The 14404-nt window shown below is 46.3% G+C and overlaps 1 protein-coding gene across 1 annotated transcript; it reads left to right on the top strand.

Moving 5' to 3' along the window:
- The first annotated feature begins 2838 nt into the window (after nt 1-2838).
- ATP6AP1 (ATPase H+ transporting accessory protein 1) lies at nt 2839-13892 on the top strand. Its single transcript, XM_053371982.1, has 10 exons — nt 2839-2971; nt 5462-5588; nt 6660-6734; nt 8920-9113; nt 10104-10144; nt 10593-10678; nt 11216-11454; nt 12011-12058; nt 12410-12650; nt 12994-13892. Exons 1-10 carry the CDS (start codon nt 2877-2879, stop codon nt 13201-13203), a joined length of 1356 nt encoding a protein of 451 aa, XP_053227957.1. The 5' UTR covers nt 2839-2876; the 3' UTR covers nt 13204-13892.
- Nucleotides 13893-14404: the final 512 nt, after the last annotated feature.

Below are 14404 nucleotides of genomic sequence, written 5' to 3'. Positions count from 1 at the left end.
AACGCCGGCTCCCTTGGCCTATAGAGCGAGATGTGCGCCGCGACCCCAGAGTCGTCCACGACTGGACCTAACGGTCAGGGATACCTTTACCTTTTTAGGCTGAGGAAGGCTGTGGTTTACAGTGTCAAGGAAAATGCCTCCCTCCTGCTGACCAGAGGAGACATTGTGCTAGAAAGTTGTCAAGGCTTCTCTCTTCACTTGCATCCCTCTCTCTCTCTCTCTGTGGTGATTTAAGTGCCACACAGAACATACCCATTGCAATGTTACCTTGACTTATCACTTGACTTACCTTGACTGTGTCTGTGAGGGTGGTGGGACCGAGTGAAGGGCCTGCCCCGAAGATCTCAGAACCTAGGCATCTTTGTATGAGGGAATACGGCCTTTCAGATAGTCTGGACTTCAAGCTGTATGGGGCTCTATAGGTCATAACCAGCCCTTTGAATTATAAGTGGAAACAGACCAGTAGGCAGTGGAGCTGTTCTATTATTGTTGTTATTATTTTATTGATTAAATTTGTATACTGCCCCTGATCCGAAGATTACAGTTCACAACATTAAAATACAGATGAAAACACAAAAACATAATACAATAAAAGCGAAAGTAAACAAAAACAACAACCCCTAATAACCCCCCTCCCACAGACAGTTAAAGGCCGTAGGATGTTAATGAGCCAAAGGCTTGTTCGAAGAGATGTATTCACCTGGCACCTAAATAAATGTAATGAAGGTGCCAAGCGAGCCTCTCTGAGGAGAGTTTTCTAGCAAGGGAGCTGTGTTCTCCCTAGATAACCAGTTTGGTCAGTGTTACAGGAATTCTAAGGTCATATATATATATATATATATATATATATATATATATATACACACACACCCCCCCATACCCTGTATTTTTTGCACCATAACACTCACTTTTTTCCTCCTAGAAAGTAAGGGGAAATGTCTGTGCATGTTATGGAGGGAATGCCTACGGGTGGCATGCCTACGGATTTTCCTCCTCTAAAAACTACGTGCATGTTATGGTCGGGTGCGTGTTATAGAGCGAAAAATACGGTGTGTGTGTGTGTGTATATATATATTCATAAATGTACATGGCAAACACATACATAAGTATATAAACCACGTGTCTGAAATAGTACAGGAGAACTATCCTGAAGCCATTTTGACTCTCCCAAATTGACCTCAAATATTTCTCTGCAAGGAGGAAGGAAATGGGAAAAGCTTTCCAATTGTGTTTGGACTGTAGGGGCTTACACCTCCCTGCAAAAACAGTCTGGCAAGTATCTGTTAAGCTGAGCAAACTATCAATATGCGTAACACAGGGGTAGGCAACCTAAGGCCCATGGGCCGGATGTGGCCCAATCACCTCAATCCGACCTGGGAATCAGCGTCTTTTTACATGAGTAGAATGTGTCCTTTTATTTAAAATGCATCTCTGGGTTATTTGTGGGGCATAGGAATTTGTTCATTCCCCCCCCCCAAAATATAGTCTGGCCCACCACATGGTCTGAGGGACAGTGGATTGGCCCACGGCTGAAAAAGGTTGCTGGCCCCTGTTTTATATCATCTCTGTACAGCTCTCTACAGAACTAGGTACTGTATTTACCATCTTAAAAGAATGGCCAGGCTACCCAGAAAAGGCAATCAGATAAGGCATTACAATGGTACCTCTGGATGCGAACGGGATCCATTCCAGAGCCCCGTTTGCATCCTGAAGCGAACACAACCCGCGTGCACGGGTTGCGATTCGCCGCTTCCGCGCATGCACGTGACAGTCATTTTGAGCGCCTGTGCATGCGCGAGCGGCAAAACCCGGAAGTAACGCGCTCTGTTACTTCCGGGTCGCTGCGGAGTGCAACCCGAAAATGCTTAACCCGAAGCTACTTCAACCCGAGGTATGACTGTACATGCATCACAGGAGGAGTGTGTTGCTTTTCTCCTGTCTGCCAGGATACCTGATACAGTCATACCTCGGGGTGAAGTCACTTCAGGTTAAGCCTTTTTGGGTTGTGCTCCGCAGCGACCCGGAAGTAACGGAGCGCATTACTTCCGGGTTTCGCTGCTCGCGCATTCGCTCAAAGTGACATCACGTGCATGTGCAGAAGCGGCGAATCATAACCTGCACACGCGGATTGCGTTTGCTTCAGGATGCGAATGGGGCTCCAGAACAGATCCCGTTTGCATCCAGACGTACCACTGAATGATGTTTTGGGGGGTAGTCTTGAGCTACAGGGCAGGCAGTTTCAAAAGTCTATATCAGAGCTTGCACACCTCTGTTCTGGGTTCCCAGTGTGGAGTGAGTGGCGGAGTCTGTTGCAACAGTTTAATAAAGATCAGGCTTACTAGCTGTTTTGCTTCTCAGTATTCTCTGGTTGGTCTCTGGTATTTTCTCCTACCGACAGAGAGCCTACTGTATAGGGGCTCTTGGATACCCCATGAGGGGAAAAGGAGCAGTTTTTTTCTTTTAACAGTCAGCGCGCTCGCCAAGGGCAGCCCCACATCGAGGGCTCTGCAGTAGTCAACCTGGGACGCGGCCGAGGCCTGCGTCACTGCGGCCAAAGCTGGCGAGGCGCCACGACGCTAGGCTTCCCCGCGGCTGCGCCGGCCTGAGGGTGGGCCAAGCCAAAGGCGCGACAGCGGACGGGACTGAATCGCCGGAGCTGCGGGTTTTGCAGAACGGGCAGGAAGGGCAGGAAGTGGGAGGCCGGGTGGCGGAGGAGGAAACAGCGCGGAGCAGGAGGTTCCCATTGGCTGCCGCGGGTCCCGCCTCGCGCCCTGACTGGCTACCTCCCCAGCCTCGCTTCCCCCGGCGTCCTGATTGGCTGGGGCGCGCGGGGGAAGCGTTGCTGCTGGAAGGAGCAAGGAAGAAGGTCAGGCAAGATGGCGGTGCGGGAGGCGGCCGGGCTTCTTCTTCTGCTGGGTCTGGTGTCCGCGCAAACAGGGCAGGTGCCCTTGGTGGCTTGGTCCAGCCGCAGGTAGGTGGGCGGCCCTGGGCTGGGGGGGCGCGGTGAGGCTCGCTTCGGCTGGGGGCAGATCCTCAGACGGCTTGATGCGCACCGGCAACGCGCCTGTTTCTCTGAATGTAGTGGTTCTCCAAGGGGGAAGATTCAAGGGCAAACACTATATTTTGGGAATCATGGAATTGTAGAGTTGGACCGCGAGGGCCGTCTAGTCCAGCCTCCTGCAGTGCAGGAATCTTTTGCCCACAAACCCTGAGTTGAAGCGTCTCATGCTCTGCTGAATGTAATGATTCATGTTCTTATGTAGCTGCATTGTTTTGTACTCTCTAGATGTCCCATGATCATATTATAAAGCAGTTGTGTTCTGTGTTATAAATCGAGCACTGCCAGGAGTTGTTTCCTTTTGTTTTCCAATGTATTCGGTGTGCCACAAGCACATTTTTATTCTGAAAGTATTACCCAGGCAAGAAAAGCTTGAGAACCACTGACCCAATGTCTCTTCAGTTGCTCTGGGTTGCCCTTGTTCACACTAGCCGCTTCAGGTATTGAAAATGTGCTGCACTGCACTTGGAAACACAACACCAAATGCATGTTTGCAAAGGTGTTGTTGGTTTGTTCATGAGCTGCGTTGAGTGCAGAGTTTGGTGGCTTTTCTGATTGATTGGTACACTTATATGCCGCTTTCCCATCATGAGCTGCACCCAAATCTAGGTTTAAGTACATAAATGCATTGCAAAACCAGAGTTAGCCAACAATAAAGTTTCTGGTACTGGACAGCATGAAACATTCTTCTGTTCTCATCACAGAGAGGGGTGGTTGATGTGTGAGTTTGTAACTCAAGAATGACAGGTTGGGGCTTTCTTCTGTGTATGTGGTGGGTTATGGAACTAGCCCTGCAATATAGTGAGGTCAGTGGGTACTGTGATGTCTACTGGAGAGTAAGAATAGAAATGCACACTCCTAGGGTGAAAGGCTGGTTCTAGGGCTCTTGGCATGGCAGTGAGGAACTAGGGTGGCCCATTGGGTTGCCTTTACCTTGTTCATGGAAGTCTATTCTTATCAGTCCTTGGTGTTCCTCCTCATTTCACACGATGCTGATTTAATCTTTCCCTGTTTCGCTTCATTTTGTCCTTCTGACACCTATATCTTTGATATTTTCTGACTCTCTTTATTTTTCTCTTTTCCCTGGCAAGGGGGAAGCTACAGTCATAAAGTGAGAAATTATATTGGAGGTGGAATTGAGAATTTAAAAAGGCTTCTTTGGACTGCCCTGAGCTCAGTGTGGTGCTCTCCAGATATTATGGACTACAACTCCTATCAGCCCCAGCCACCATGGGTATTGTACTCCAAATCATTTGGAGGGCACTAGACTGTGGAAGGCTGCCTCAGCCAATAGACTTGGTTAGGGATGAACAATCCATGGTCAGTTGACCAGAGTCTGATTAAGACTGTGCAAGTGCAGAAGTGTTTGTGTCCTTGAAACATTTAGTAACCAACCTGGTGTGGGTGTGAGAAGGATTGGCATTTGGTTTTCCTACCACCACCACCCCTTTTAAGTAGAATCCAGGTTTTAAAGAAGATATTTGATACTGCACTGTCTTGTTCCTCCTCAGAATTGTGTGGTTCTCATTTTTCAGTTGTAGAAGCTAACAATGGTGATTTCCCCACTGAGAATATGATTGAGCTGGGGGTTTGAACCCAGCCTGCATGTGGTACATAACTTTGAACACTAAGGCCCCATCTGCACTATACATTTAAAGCATCATCAAAACCATTGGGGCTTCTCACGAAGCATCCTGGGAGCTACAGTTTATAAAGCATGCTGAGTTGTTTGGAGACATACACAAACCTGCATTTCTTTTACAGAGCTCCAGTTATCAAAGTGGTTTAGCAGTCAATCCCTCTTTTCGGAGAACTCTGTAAACATTTCCTAGGATGCTTTGGGGGGGGAGCCATGACTGTTTAAAGCAGTATGATATTGCTTTAAATGTACAGCAGAGTGTAGATGGGACCTGAGTTGCCCTCATCAGCAGCCATATAGTGAACACAAACCTTCATTGGGTTTCTCTGCCCTTTGTTTTCTAATGGGTGAAGTAGCCCTTCAGTCCTCATAAAACAGACAAATATACAGTCGTACCTTGGATCCCGAACGCCCTGGGACTCGGATGTTTTGGCTCCTGAATGCTCCTGAATGAGTGATTGTTCCGGTTTGTGAACATTCTTTTGGAATCCAAACGTCTGATAGGGCTTCCATGGCTTCTGATTGGATGCATTGAGTTGCATTGATTAAGCTTCGTGCAGCCAATCAGAAGCTGTGATTTGGTTTTCAGACATTTTGGAAGTCCAAGGTACAACTGTATTCCTATCTGCTAGTCTAAGAGTAGGGAGATGGCACCTGTGAAATAAAAGACCATCTACGTAATCACAACTGCTCTTTTTATGACCCGGTTTCTGTGTCTTATCCCTTTCTCACTGTGTGTGTGTCTCTTCCTTTTGTGAATACAGCTCCTTATGGTCTCCCGTGGCAGTACCACATGAGGGCCATGTGGTAACAGAAACTCAGCTTGCAGCTTTACTGGACTCTGCACTAGACGGTGGACCTCACAACGTGCTGCTCTTCCTTCAGGAGAAAGTGAGTCTGGCCCCTGGCAGAACTCTTTGCTGAGGACACAAATGCACCACAGATGCAGATCCTTCAGTGAAAAGTTTTCCTTCCTAAGGAACCCTGGGGTTTGTTGTGACAGTGCTGAGAGTTTGTAGAATTATGGAGGTCATTTAGCTCAAACCTGTGCTCAGTGTAGGCTGTGCAGTGCAGGAGGCAATGGCAGCATCCCTGGCATTTGGCCACCCAGCTTCTGCTTAAATAGCTCTCACCAATAGGAAATTTCTTCTGCTATTTAGTCAAAATCTGCTTCCCTGCAATTTCCGCCCATATCTTCTAGTCCTGTTCTCTTGACAGCAGAGAACAAGTTTGCTTCATCTTCTGCATGACACCCCTTCAGATATTTGGAGACCACTGTCATGTTTCCCCTTAATCTCCTCTTCTCCAAGCTAAACACGCTTGGCTCTTTTATGGTTGGGAGCCATTAACTGGCTTGGCAGTTTTCAATTAATTCACTTTTTACTGCAGGCATACCCTTCAGCCACCTCTCCCTTAATCTAGTTCTCATTTCAGAGGTCGGAATTATCTTCTGGAAATGGCCTTTTTTTCAACTGCATAATTCAATAATTGTCCAAAGGGCTGTTTTCATCCATTTGGTGCTTGAGCAGAAAGAGGTGCTTGTAGTCTTTTCAGAACTTGTACAGCATAAAGGAGAAGAAACTTTTTCTGCTGGTCATGTGAATTGGTTGTCTCATGACTCTATTTATCACTTCCTCATTCCATTTATCACTCCCCCCCTTCTCTTTGCTAGTTCCTCTGATGATGAATTGTGGCTAGGCTGTTTTTTGCATCTGCTTGTTAACATGTTTGGAGGGAAATATAAGATGGAGGCTGGAGAAGCTAGGCTGCTTCTAATCTGGAGTGTTTGGGAGCCTGCAGAGTGCTTGCTGTCAAAAGCTGCTCCTAGTTTTTTCTTTATTCTGTGTGTTTGAACAACAATCGGAATGAAAAAATATTTTTAAACACAAGACAAAAGCATCACTGTGAAACATTAAAAATTGTACTTTTAAAAAGTTTTTAAAAATCAATCTTCTCTCCCAGCTCAGTGTTGAGGATTTCACAGCCTATGGAGGGGTTTTTGGAAACAAGCCAGACAGTGCCTTCCCCAATCTGGAGGTAAGTGAGAAATGGGGAGCTGTACTTTAGGCAAGTTGCCGGTGTCTCTCCCTGCTGTTATATATACGTCTATACTTTTGATGGGCCACTGCACTGCAGTGCTGTGTCAAGAATATAAATAAAAAAGAGGAACTTTAAGAGCAATTGTAAATTCAAGTTCTGGTACAGCTAACTAGGGTTGTGCTTTCCCCATTCCTCCTCTTTCCATGGTCTGCAGTGTAAGATGGAGCATCTCGCTCTGCTCTTTGATCCTCTGTTGGCCCTTCAGATGTTGTTAGGCTCCAGCTGCCATTAGCTCCAGCTAGCATGGCCAGTAGAGAGGGATAATGGGCTTTGTAGTCCATCAACATGTTAAGGGACACAGGTTCCACTTCCTTGGGTTGCAGCAATCTTTATCAACTTTGGGTCCCCAAATGTTGGACGACAACTCTAATCACCCCTAGCCAGCAGGACCAGTGGTTAGGGAAGATGGGGGTTGTAGTACAGCAACATCATGGGACCCAAGGTTGAGAAAGGCTGGATTAGAGGATAAAGTGAAGAAAAATAACTTGAGCTGGGGGATGGGGGAGAAACTTGCATCCTTGGACAAAGTGTGGAATAAAACTTTGATTATACTTTATTCTAGCTACAACGTTAACAAGCTCTAACCAAGTTTTGTATTGGCTAGAATTGGAAGATGCCAACAGTTGGGTGTAGGTCTGACAAAAAATTAAGTACATGTACATTTCCTCTCTGTACCATTCACCTCTCTTCTGAATTAAATAAAAGATAACACAACGATAACTTGTTTCTAAGCTGTCAGAGGCTTTGCTGGATATTGGCTCTTCCAAAGAACCCAAGGTGTGTGAGAAACCTAAATAAATTATATTTTTGGAAAGGAAATTACAAATTGAAATATAAAAGAAACATAGAATACCCTGCTGAAGATGCTCAATATTTTTCATCAGGGTAGGATTCTGAAATGCTTCAAAAGTGTGTTGCACAAAACCTAACTCCTGGCTTTAGAGAAGTTCTTTCTAGAGATGGAAATGATTCACAGTCGTATGGAATGATGTCCTTGGAAACAGTGAAACACCCAGTGCATGAACTGAGCGTCACATGCATTGGTCAGGGAAACACTACCTTCTTCTTAGAAACAGTTTAAAAAATTACTTTATGCTAGGAATCAGAAGATTGTCATACTGGCCGGCCTTTAGTAGTTCACCTGCCTCCTGCCTCCATGGTCATCTAGCAGCAGCCGTTCTATCAGACAACAGTAGAGGGAGAGATGGGAATGCAGGGCCTCTCCATTGACTCGGCTGAAAGACTTAGCAGTTTCTGGCGGCTCCTCTGCTTGAGCTCGTTCCAGTCTAGCTAGTTGTTTCAAAAAATTCTGTAACTAAGAACTAGTGCCTAAATTTGCTTCTCCCACTCGCCAATCCCTTTTTCCTTTTGTGTTGTGACTTCTAAATTGTAAGCCTGAAGGCAGGGACTGTCTTATTATTAAGATATATAAGCCCCCCTAGGATTCCTTTCCTTTTCCTTTATGATGGAGAGCAGGATAAAAATACTGCAAATCTGCAGTGTGATGCCAGCAGTGTTGGTGCCAAATTCTCATCCTACATGTACTACTTCTATGAAATAACACCTCTGTCTCCCTTACCAACCTGCCCGCTGTTTTTATGTTTTTAAACTGCTGTTGCTGGGGGAAGAAGCCGCCTGGAAGCATTCTTAGAAGGGTGCACAAACTTGATCAAAGGAGAAGCAGTGTGTATGTTTTCCACTATATGTTCAGAACATGGACTAAGTTCATTCTGGAAAGTCCAGCCCTTTTCATCAAGCAAGATGGACATGTCTGGATTTAAATGACTGCTGGATTTCTTATGCAATGCAAACGTATATCTGTGTCTTTACTGCAAACTGTCTGGGGTTCATTAGTGGCCACACAGAATTTTAGATGCCTTGCAAGTGGGGGGCATTGACAATAAGCCTTCTCAACACACAACTTTCTTGTTCAACACATTGTACATTTTCAGAAAGTTGCATGTCTCAGAATGAGCTCTGAATTCCATCCACAGCCGTGTGGCAATTGATTGGTGTTGTTGTCCGACATTATCTGGAAAGCACCAGGCTGGGGCAGGCATGCTGTTTGCCTTAGGAAATCCTATGGCTCTGGCTCTAACTCTTAACCCTGTCTTTTTGACAGAATGCGCTTGGTGCTGCTCCGTCGTCCTTGGTGCTTCCATCTGTGGATTGGTTTGCAGCCAGTGCTGTCCCCGCCTTCTTGAAGGCCAAGCTGGGCATATCTCCTCTTCACGTCGATCAGAACACCCTGCAGGAGCTGCGGCTCAACGCCAGCCTGCCAGCCCTGCTGTTGATACGTCTGCCATATGCCACGGGGTTTGTAACCAACTCCATAGTACATTTCCTTACATTGCCAAGGGTCCCCATGGCACTGGATGCAAAGTGGAATCTTCTGCCCGGCCCCATGACAATGCCCCGCCCCCCCAGGTCTGGGCCCCCTCCATGCCCCCACTATCATGCCTGCGCTACTGCCAGCCCCATCACCACAACTGTACCCGTGGCTGCGTTGCTGCCACAATGCAACAGCAGCGGTAAGGGTGCAATGGTGAAGGGATTGGGGCCATGTTAGCAGTGCAGATGAAGCCCTGGTGGGGCTGGCAGCAACACAGCGATGTGAGTGGATCTTACAACTGAAGCAACTTGCTTTACCTCCCCTAATGCATGAGCTGCCCTAGTGTATTCCTGTGTCCGTGAGGTTAACTTCCAAAGAACAGAGCATGCTGTTTAGCATGAAATTTAACATTCTGAGAAACCTTATTTTAACTTTGAAAGAGCAAGTTTCCAGCTCTCACGGTTGACACCCCTTGGCACCCCAAGATCTTAATGTCTTCTAGCCTGCCATTGTGTCTTGGCACTTGTACTTCCCTGTTCTTATAGGGTATGTGGACACATCCCTCATTTGCTTCAGAACTCCCTGTTCCCAAGTGTATATTATACTTCCCTTAGAACAGCCTTCTCCATCCTGGTGCCCTCCCACCATGCCTGATTAGCCATGCTGGCTGGGGCTGATGGGGATTGTAGCCTAAAACATCTGGAGGGCTCCATGCCAAGGATGGCTGCCCTGGTGTTCCAAACAAACCCATCAGTCCGCTGCATGGTCTTAAAATGTACGTTCAGTTGCCAAGGTTGTAGACTCTCTTCTATTGCAGATAATTGTACATGGCGAGGCAATATGGTCACAGATGCCATTGAACTAATGACAAAAACCTGTCCCACCGGCTAGGATGGCATTGATGACATTTCCTATATAAAGAAGATAACAGAACTTATTTCTCTCTCTCTCTCCCCTCATCCCCCACCTTCCAGCTCTAGTCTCATGGCCCCAAAGGAAGTTCTAACCAGCAATGGTGAGCATTGTGGAGCAGGGTTGTTGGGAAGCTTTTAGGATGGGGTTTGGGTTGAGAGGTTGCTGCTTGGAATGTCTGGCCTTGCATTTAGCTTTCTAGGTGGGTATTTGTTGCCTCGCAGTTTGAGATCTTGGGCTCCCTCAGGAAGAAGGGCAGGATATAAGTTCAGTAAATAGGGAGTGGGGGAGCAACTACAATCGGCGTATTTCTCTGTGAATGAATGCATACAAATGAGCCATAGCTGTAAAGTGACTGTTGTTCTCTGAGAAGGGACACCAGTCTTATAGGAAAGCCAGGAAGTTTGGTGCATTTATAAATGAGGCTGGATTCTTAGGTTACAAATAGTGCTGCTTAGGACCGAAGTTTTTTCATGGGCTTGTGCTTTCGTAAGTGGGAGTCTCTAGCCTTTGGAGAGTTTCTCTTTCTAAAACAAGATTTCTCCTTGCAGATGAAATCCTTGGACAAGTTTTGAGTGCTCTTCAGTCAGAGGACATCCCCTACACGGCCATCCTGACTGCTTTGCGGCCCTCACGGGTACATGACTCTTTAGATTCCTAGCCTACCTTGGTTAGATACCTGCTCTGAGTGTTCCTCCATTCCTGGGAATGTCCTTTCATCTCATTAACTTCCATTTATGCCCTGCCTTTAGGCCCCCAAATATTGTTCCCAAGACAGGCACATTAATGGGATGCAAGCATTTAAGAACAATTAAAATACAGTAAACTAAAAATACATTAAGATAGTTCTAAAACCAGCAGGATTATCCAAACACTCTTTAAAAACATAGTGTTTTTTGCTAAGAAAGCCAACACTATAGGAACTTGGTAAGCTTTTAGGGCAAGTTTTCCAGGGAACCGGTGCCATTATTGAGTGGGCCCTGCTGTGTTTGGCTACCACAATGACTACGGATAGCCATGGCTCTTAAAGCAACACATCCTGATCTTTTCTAAGCAAAGCAAGAGGTGGTGGGGAAGGGAGGCTCATTTGGGGGAGGCACGTACAAGTTGAAGCATAGGCAGTTCTCTGAAGCCTCTCAATCCCATTTTACTGCCCTATTTTCTCCCTCTCCAGGTTGTTCGAGATATCTCTGATATGGTTCCTGAGAGGCTGGGTCGGCAGCTGCTCCAGAAGGAAACTGCGGCTGCACCGCTTCGGTTCCCTGTCACTGGGACCCCACAGATACTCTTCTGGGCCAGCAACTTCTCCGTGGCTTTTAATGGCACAACATGGCATGATCTTACTAACCTCACATTTGGAGAGCAACGCTCTGTCAATGTGGACGAGTCCAAGTGGACGCCTAATGCTTCTGAGTGAGTTGAGGGCTGGGCAAGGGATCTGAGATCAGGTGCATGATGGATGGTAGGAATGAAGAAGAGAGGGCTTGAGGCAAAAGCAGAGGCTGGGACAGTTGGGGAAAGCAGGTGGATTCAGTAAGGATGTTAGCTGCCAGTGGTGCTGAAGAGGACCAAATGTGTGTGCACTTTGTGGTGGCTTGTCTAAATCTAACCACTTGCAAACAAATCTCCATATAATTACTGACTGGTGAAGTTTTGCTTCTCTAGCCATGATGGGGGGGTGGGGGGTGGAAGTCCTGTCTCCAATCCATGAGGAGTCCTGCTCACCACTGTCTCTGGGTTCCTGGACGAGATCTCAGAATGCCTGCATTTCCCTGCAACTTGACTCTCTGTGGTCTTACGAACTAGAAACTGGGCTTAAACTACTCCCTCTTCTCACAAAATTGGTTAAGGGCTGAGGCAAAGCTATAGAAATGATGGGTGGGAGGGAAAATGTTTTCCCAGGGCTATGCAGACTTGAGGGGATGTATATTGCGGGTTTTAACGCTTCTGTTTTCTTTCCATGTTGTAGGTTGGTACTGAAATACTCAAATGTGGGTGGGTTTCCATTGAAAATCACGTAAGTATGATGGACACAGCTCCTCAGAGTTTTGTTTTTATGACATATATAATCACTTAGCAATTTATGCCTCCCTTTTTGAGTCTAAGGCCATAAGCAGCCAGGTGGGCAACATTTAGTCAAAACTTTAAGAGGGGCTTAGAAGTCCCCAGTAAAAGGAGATGGGAACTATTTCAGGGAGTAAGATGACAGAGCCCTGCCATTCCAAAGAGATTCTGCAATTGAAGTTTGAGAAATACTTCATGATTTGGGGTGGGGTGATGGGGGAGTCTAACTGGATTTTAGAGATCTGCTCCAGGTGACCTTACCAGCTGTTGGTCTTCACTTTCTTTGCACCCATTCTCCTCTCAGGTTCCGCATGACGAACATGCTGTACCCAGTTTCTGCACGGTACTGGTTTACCCTCCACAATGTGGAGCTGGTCAGGCCTCAGAACCCCCCAGCACTCTTCAATGCCACCCAGATTGTGGCACCCAGTGATTATTCTTTTGCCTGCACCTATGTGACCAGTCATCCAACAGCCTCGGAAGCCATGTTAATACCTAACAACAGTTTTGCTAGCCAGTGGAAGGTGCTCATGGTGAATTTTCAGGTATGTTGCAGTGGGAGCGTATACTATAGTAGACTTTGTCAATAGTTTTTTCCACTTCTCCTGTTTTAGATCCTTTAGAAAGACAGTTCATTGACAGTCTCCCTGTGCTGTACTGTTTTGTGACCTCAACCTTGGATCAAGGCAATACAAGCTCTTCTAGCAATGGGAGATGTATGGGCATCACTTCCTTTCTCTGAGCAAACCCTAAGGGACTCTTATACCCCCTCCCACAGCCTCTAAAGTAGAACTAGGTTTCATCCTATGCTGTGTTAACAGAATGTGTTGAGGTGGGGGACCACAAATCAGCCTCCATCACTAACGCATGAACTCTCTTTCCTTTTAGATCCAGAGCTATAATGTGACAGGTGAAAGATTTTCTTATGCCAGTGACTGTGCCGGCTTCTTCTCTCATGGAATCTGGATGGGGTTGCTGACCTCCCTGCTTCTTGTTGCCATTTTCACCTATGGCCTCCACATGGTCATGAGTCTCAAGACTATGGACCGTTTTGATGACCCCAAGGGACCTACCATATCTGTGCCCCAGACGGAGTAGGGGCCAGTTGATGTACTCCCTGCCCTGGGATCATTCTTACAGGGCTGGGTTTGTTCTGTTCATTCCATCTGTTGTCACATCTCCTTCCCCCCACCTGCCCAGCACAATGCATTAAACCCTACTGCTCCCAGTCCCTTAGCCTTTCTTCCTTCTACTTCCTTTTGCCCAATAGCTGCTTCTCCACTGACATTCCTTGGTCACTTCTTTTCTCTCCTTTGATTCTTTCTAGCTTCTCCAGCCTAAAACATCCCAAGGGACATGATGTAAACAAGAGGGGAGGTGTAGTTTTACTATTGTATGGAAGTGCAAATCCTATGTCTATTGCAGCATCAAGGCTGTCTGCACTGAACTTTGCTTGAAGGTAAATATCTTCAAGGATGCACTGCCATTCCCCTTCAGTTCTGTCCAGTGGGACAGAATCAGGCCTGCTTTCTGATGTACATCCTCTGTTGTGGTGATGTTTAAAATTTTCTTTACCTTACCCCCTTCCCAAATCCTTGTTTGCAGCTGTATTATAAGTGCTCCCCTCCTTATTTATTTATGTGGTATCTGTGATTAATTCTGTTTACAGTGACTCAGTATTTGGGACACCATGCTGTTCTTGATCAGGGTGGGTGGGGGCTTCCTTCCTGTGACCCCTTGCTGTTTAGTCAACTTGAACGATGTGAATAAAAGAGAGTTCTGGTGTGTGTCTGTCTGTCTGTGTCTAGCTCCTCTAGGAAACTCTGCAAGTGAAGAGATCCCAAAGAAGCTTTCTTTTGGGGTTGACCACTAGAAATGCTACTCAGTGTGTAATCATCCTATCTTTTCTCCCCCTTCCTGCAACCAGTGTCGTAGTCCAGTGATAAATGATTAACATTACTGGGCAGGCACACGGGCATAGTGATTTTGGGGGTACTTTAAGGTATCATAATAGATACATAGGTGTGTGCATACACACAAACAAACACACACACAGTAAGAATGTGTTTGTCTTCTATATGTTTCAGATCTTCAAAAGTATAAATATATTGTTCAGCAACTAGCATAAGCTTGGTGCCTCTAAACTTTTGCATCGTCGTGATGCCCAACCGGTATCAATAAATGTAAAGAACTAGACTAACAAGGCATGCTCCTTCAGTTTAGGTATGGCTGTGGGCTTTTACAGAAGGTAGGAAAAGGTTAGCTTCCTTACCCAGTATAGAAAGGATAAAGTTTACTC

The sequence above is a fragment of the Podarcis raffonei genome, chromosome 17 (assembly GCF_027172205.1).
Source record: "Podarcis raffonei isolate rPodRaf1 chromosome 17, rPodRaf1.pri, whole genome shotgun sequence".
Lineage (NCBI taxonomy): Eukaryota > Metazoa > Chordata > Lepidosauria > Squamata > Lacertidae > Podarcis > Podarcis raffonei.
This window is presented reverse-complemented; position numbering and strand designations above follow the sequence as displayed.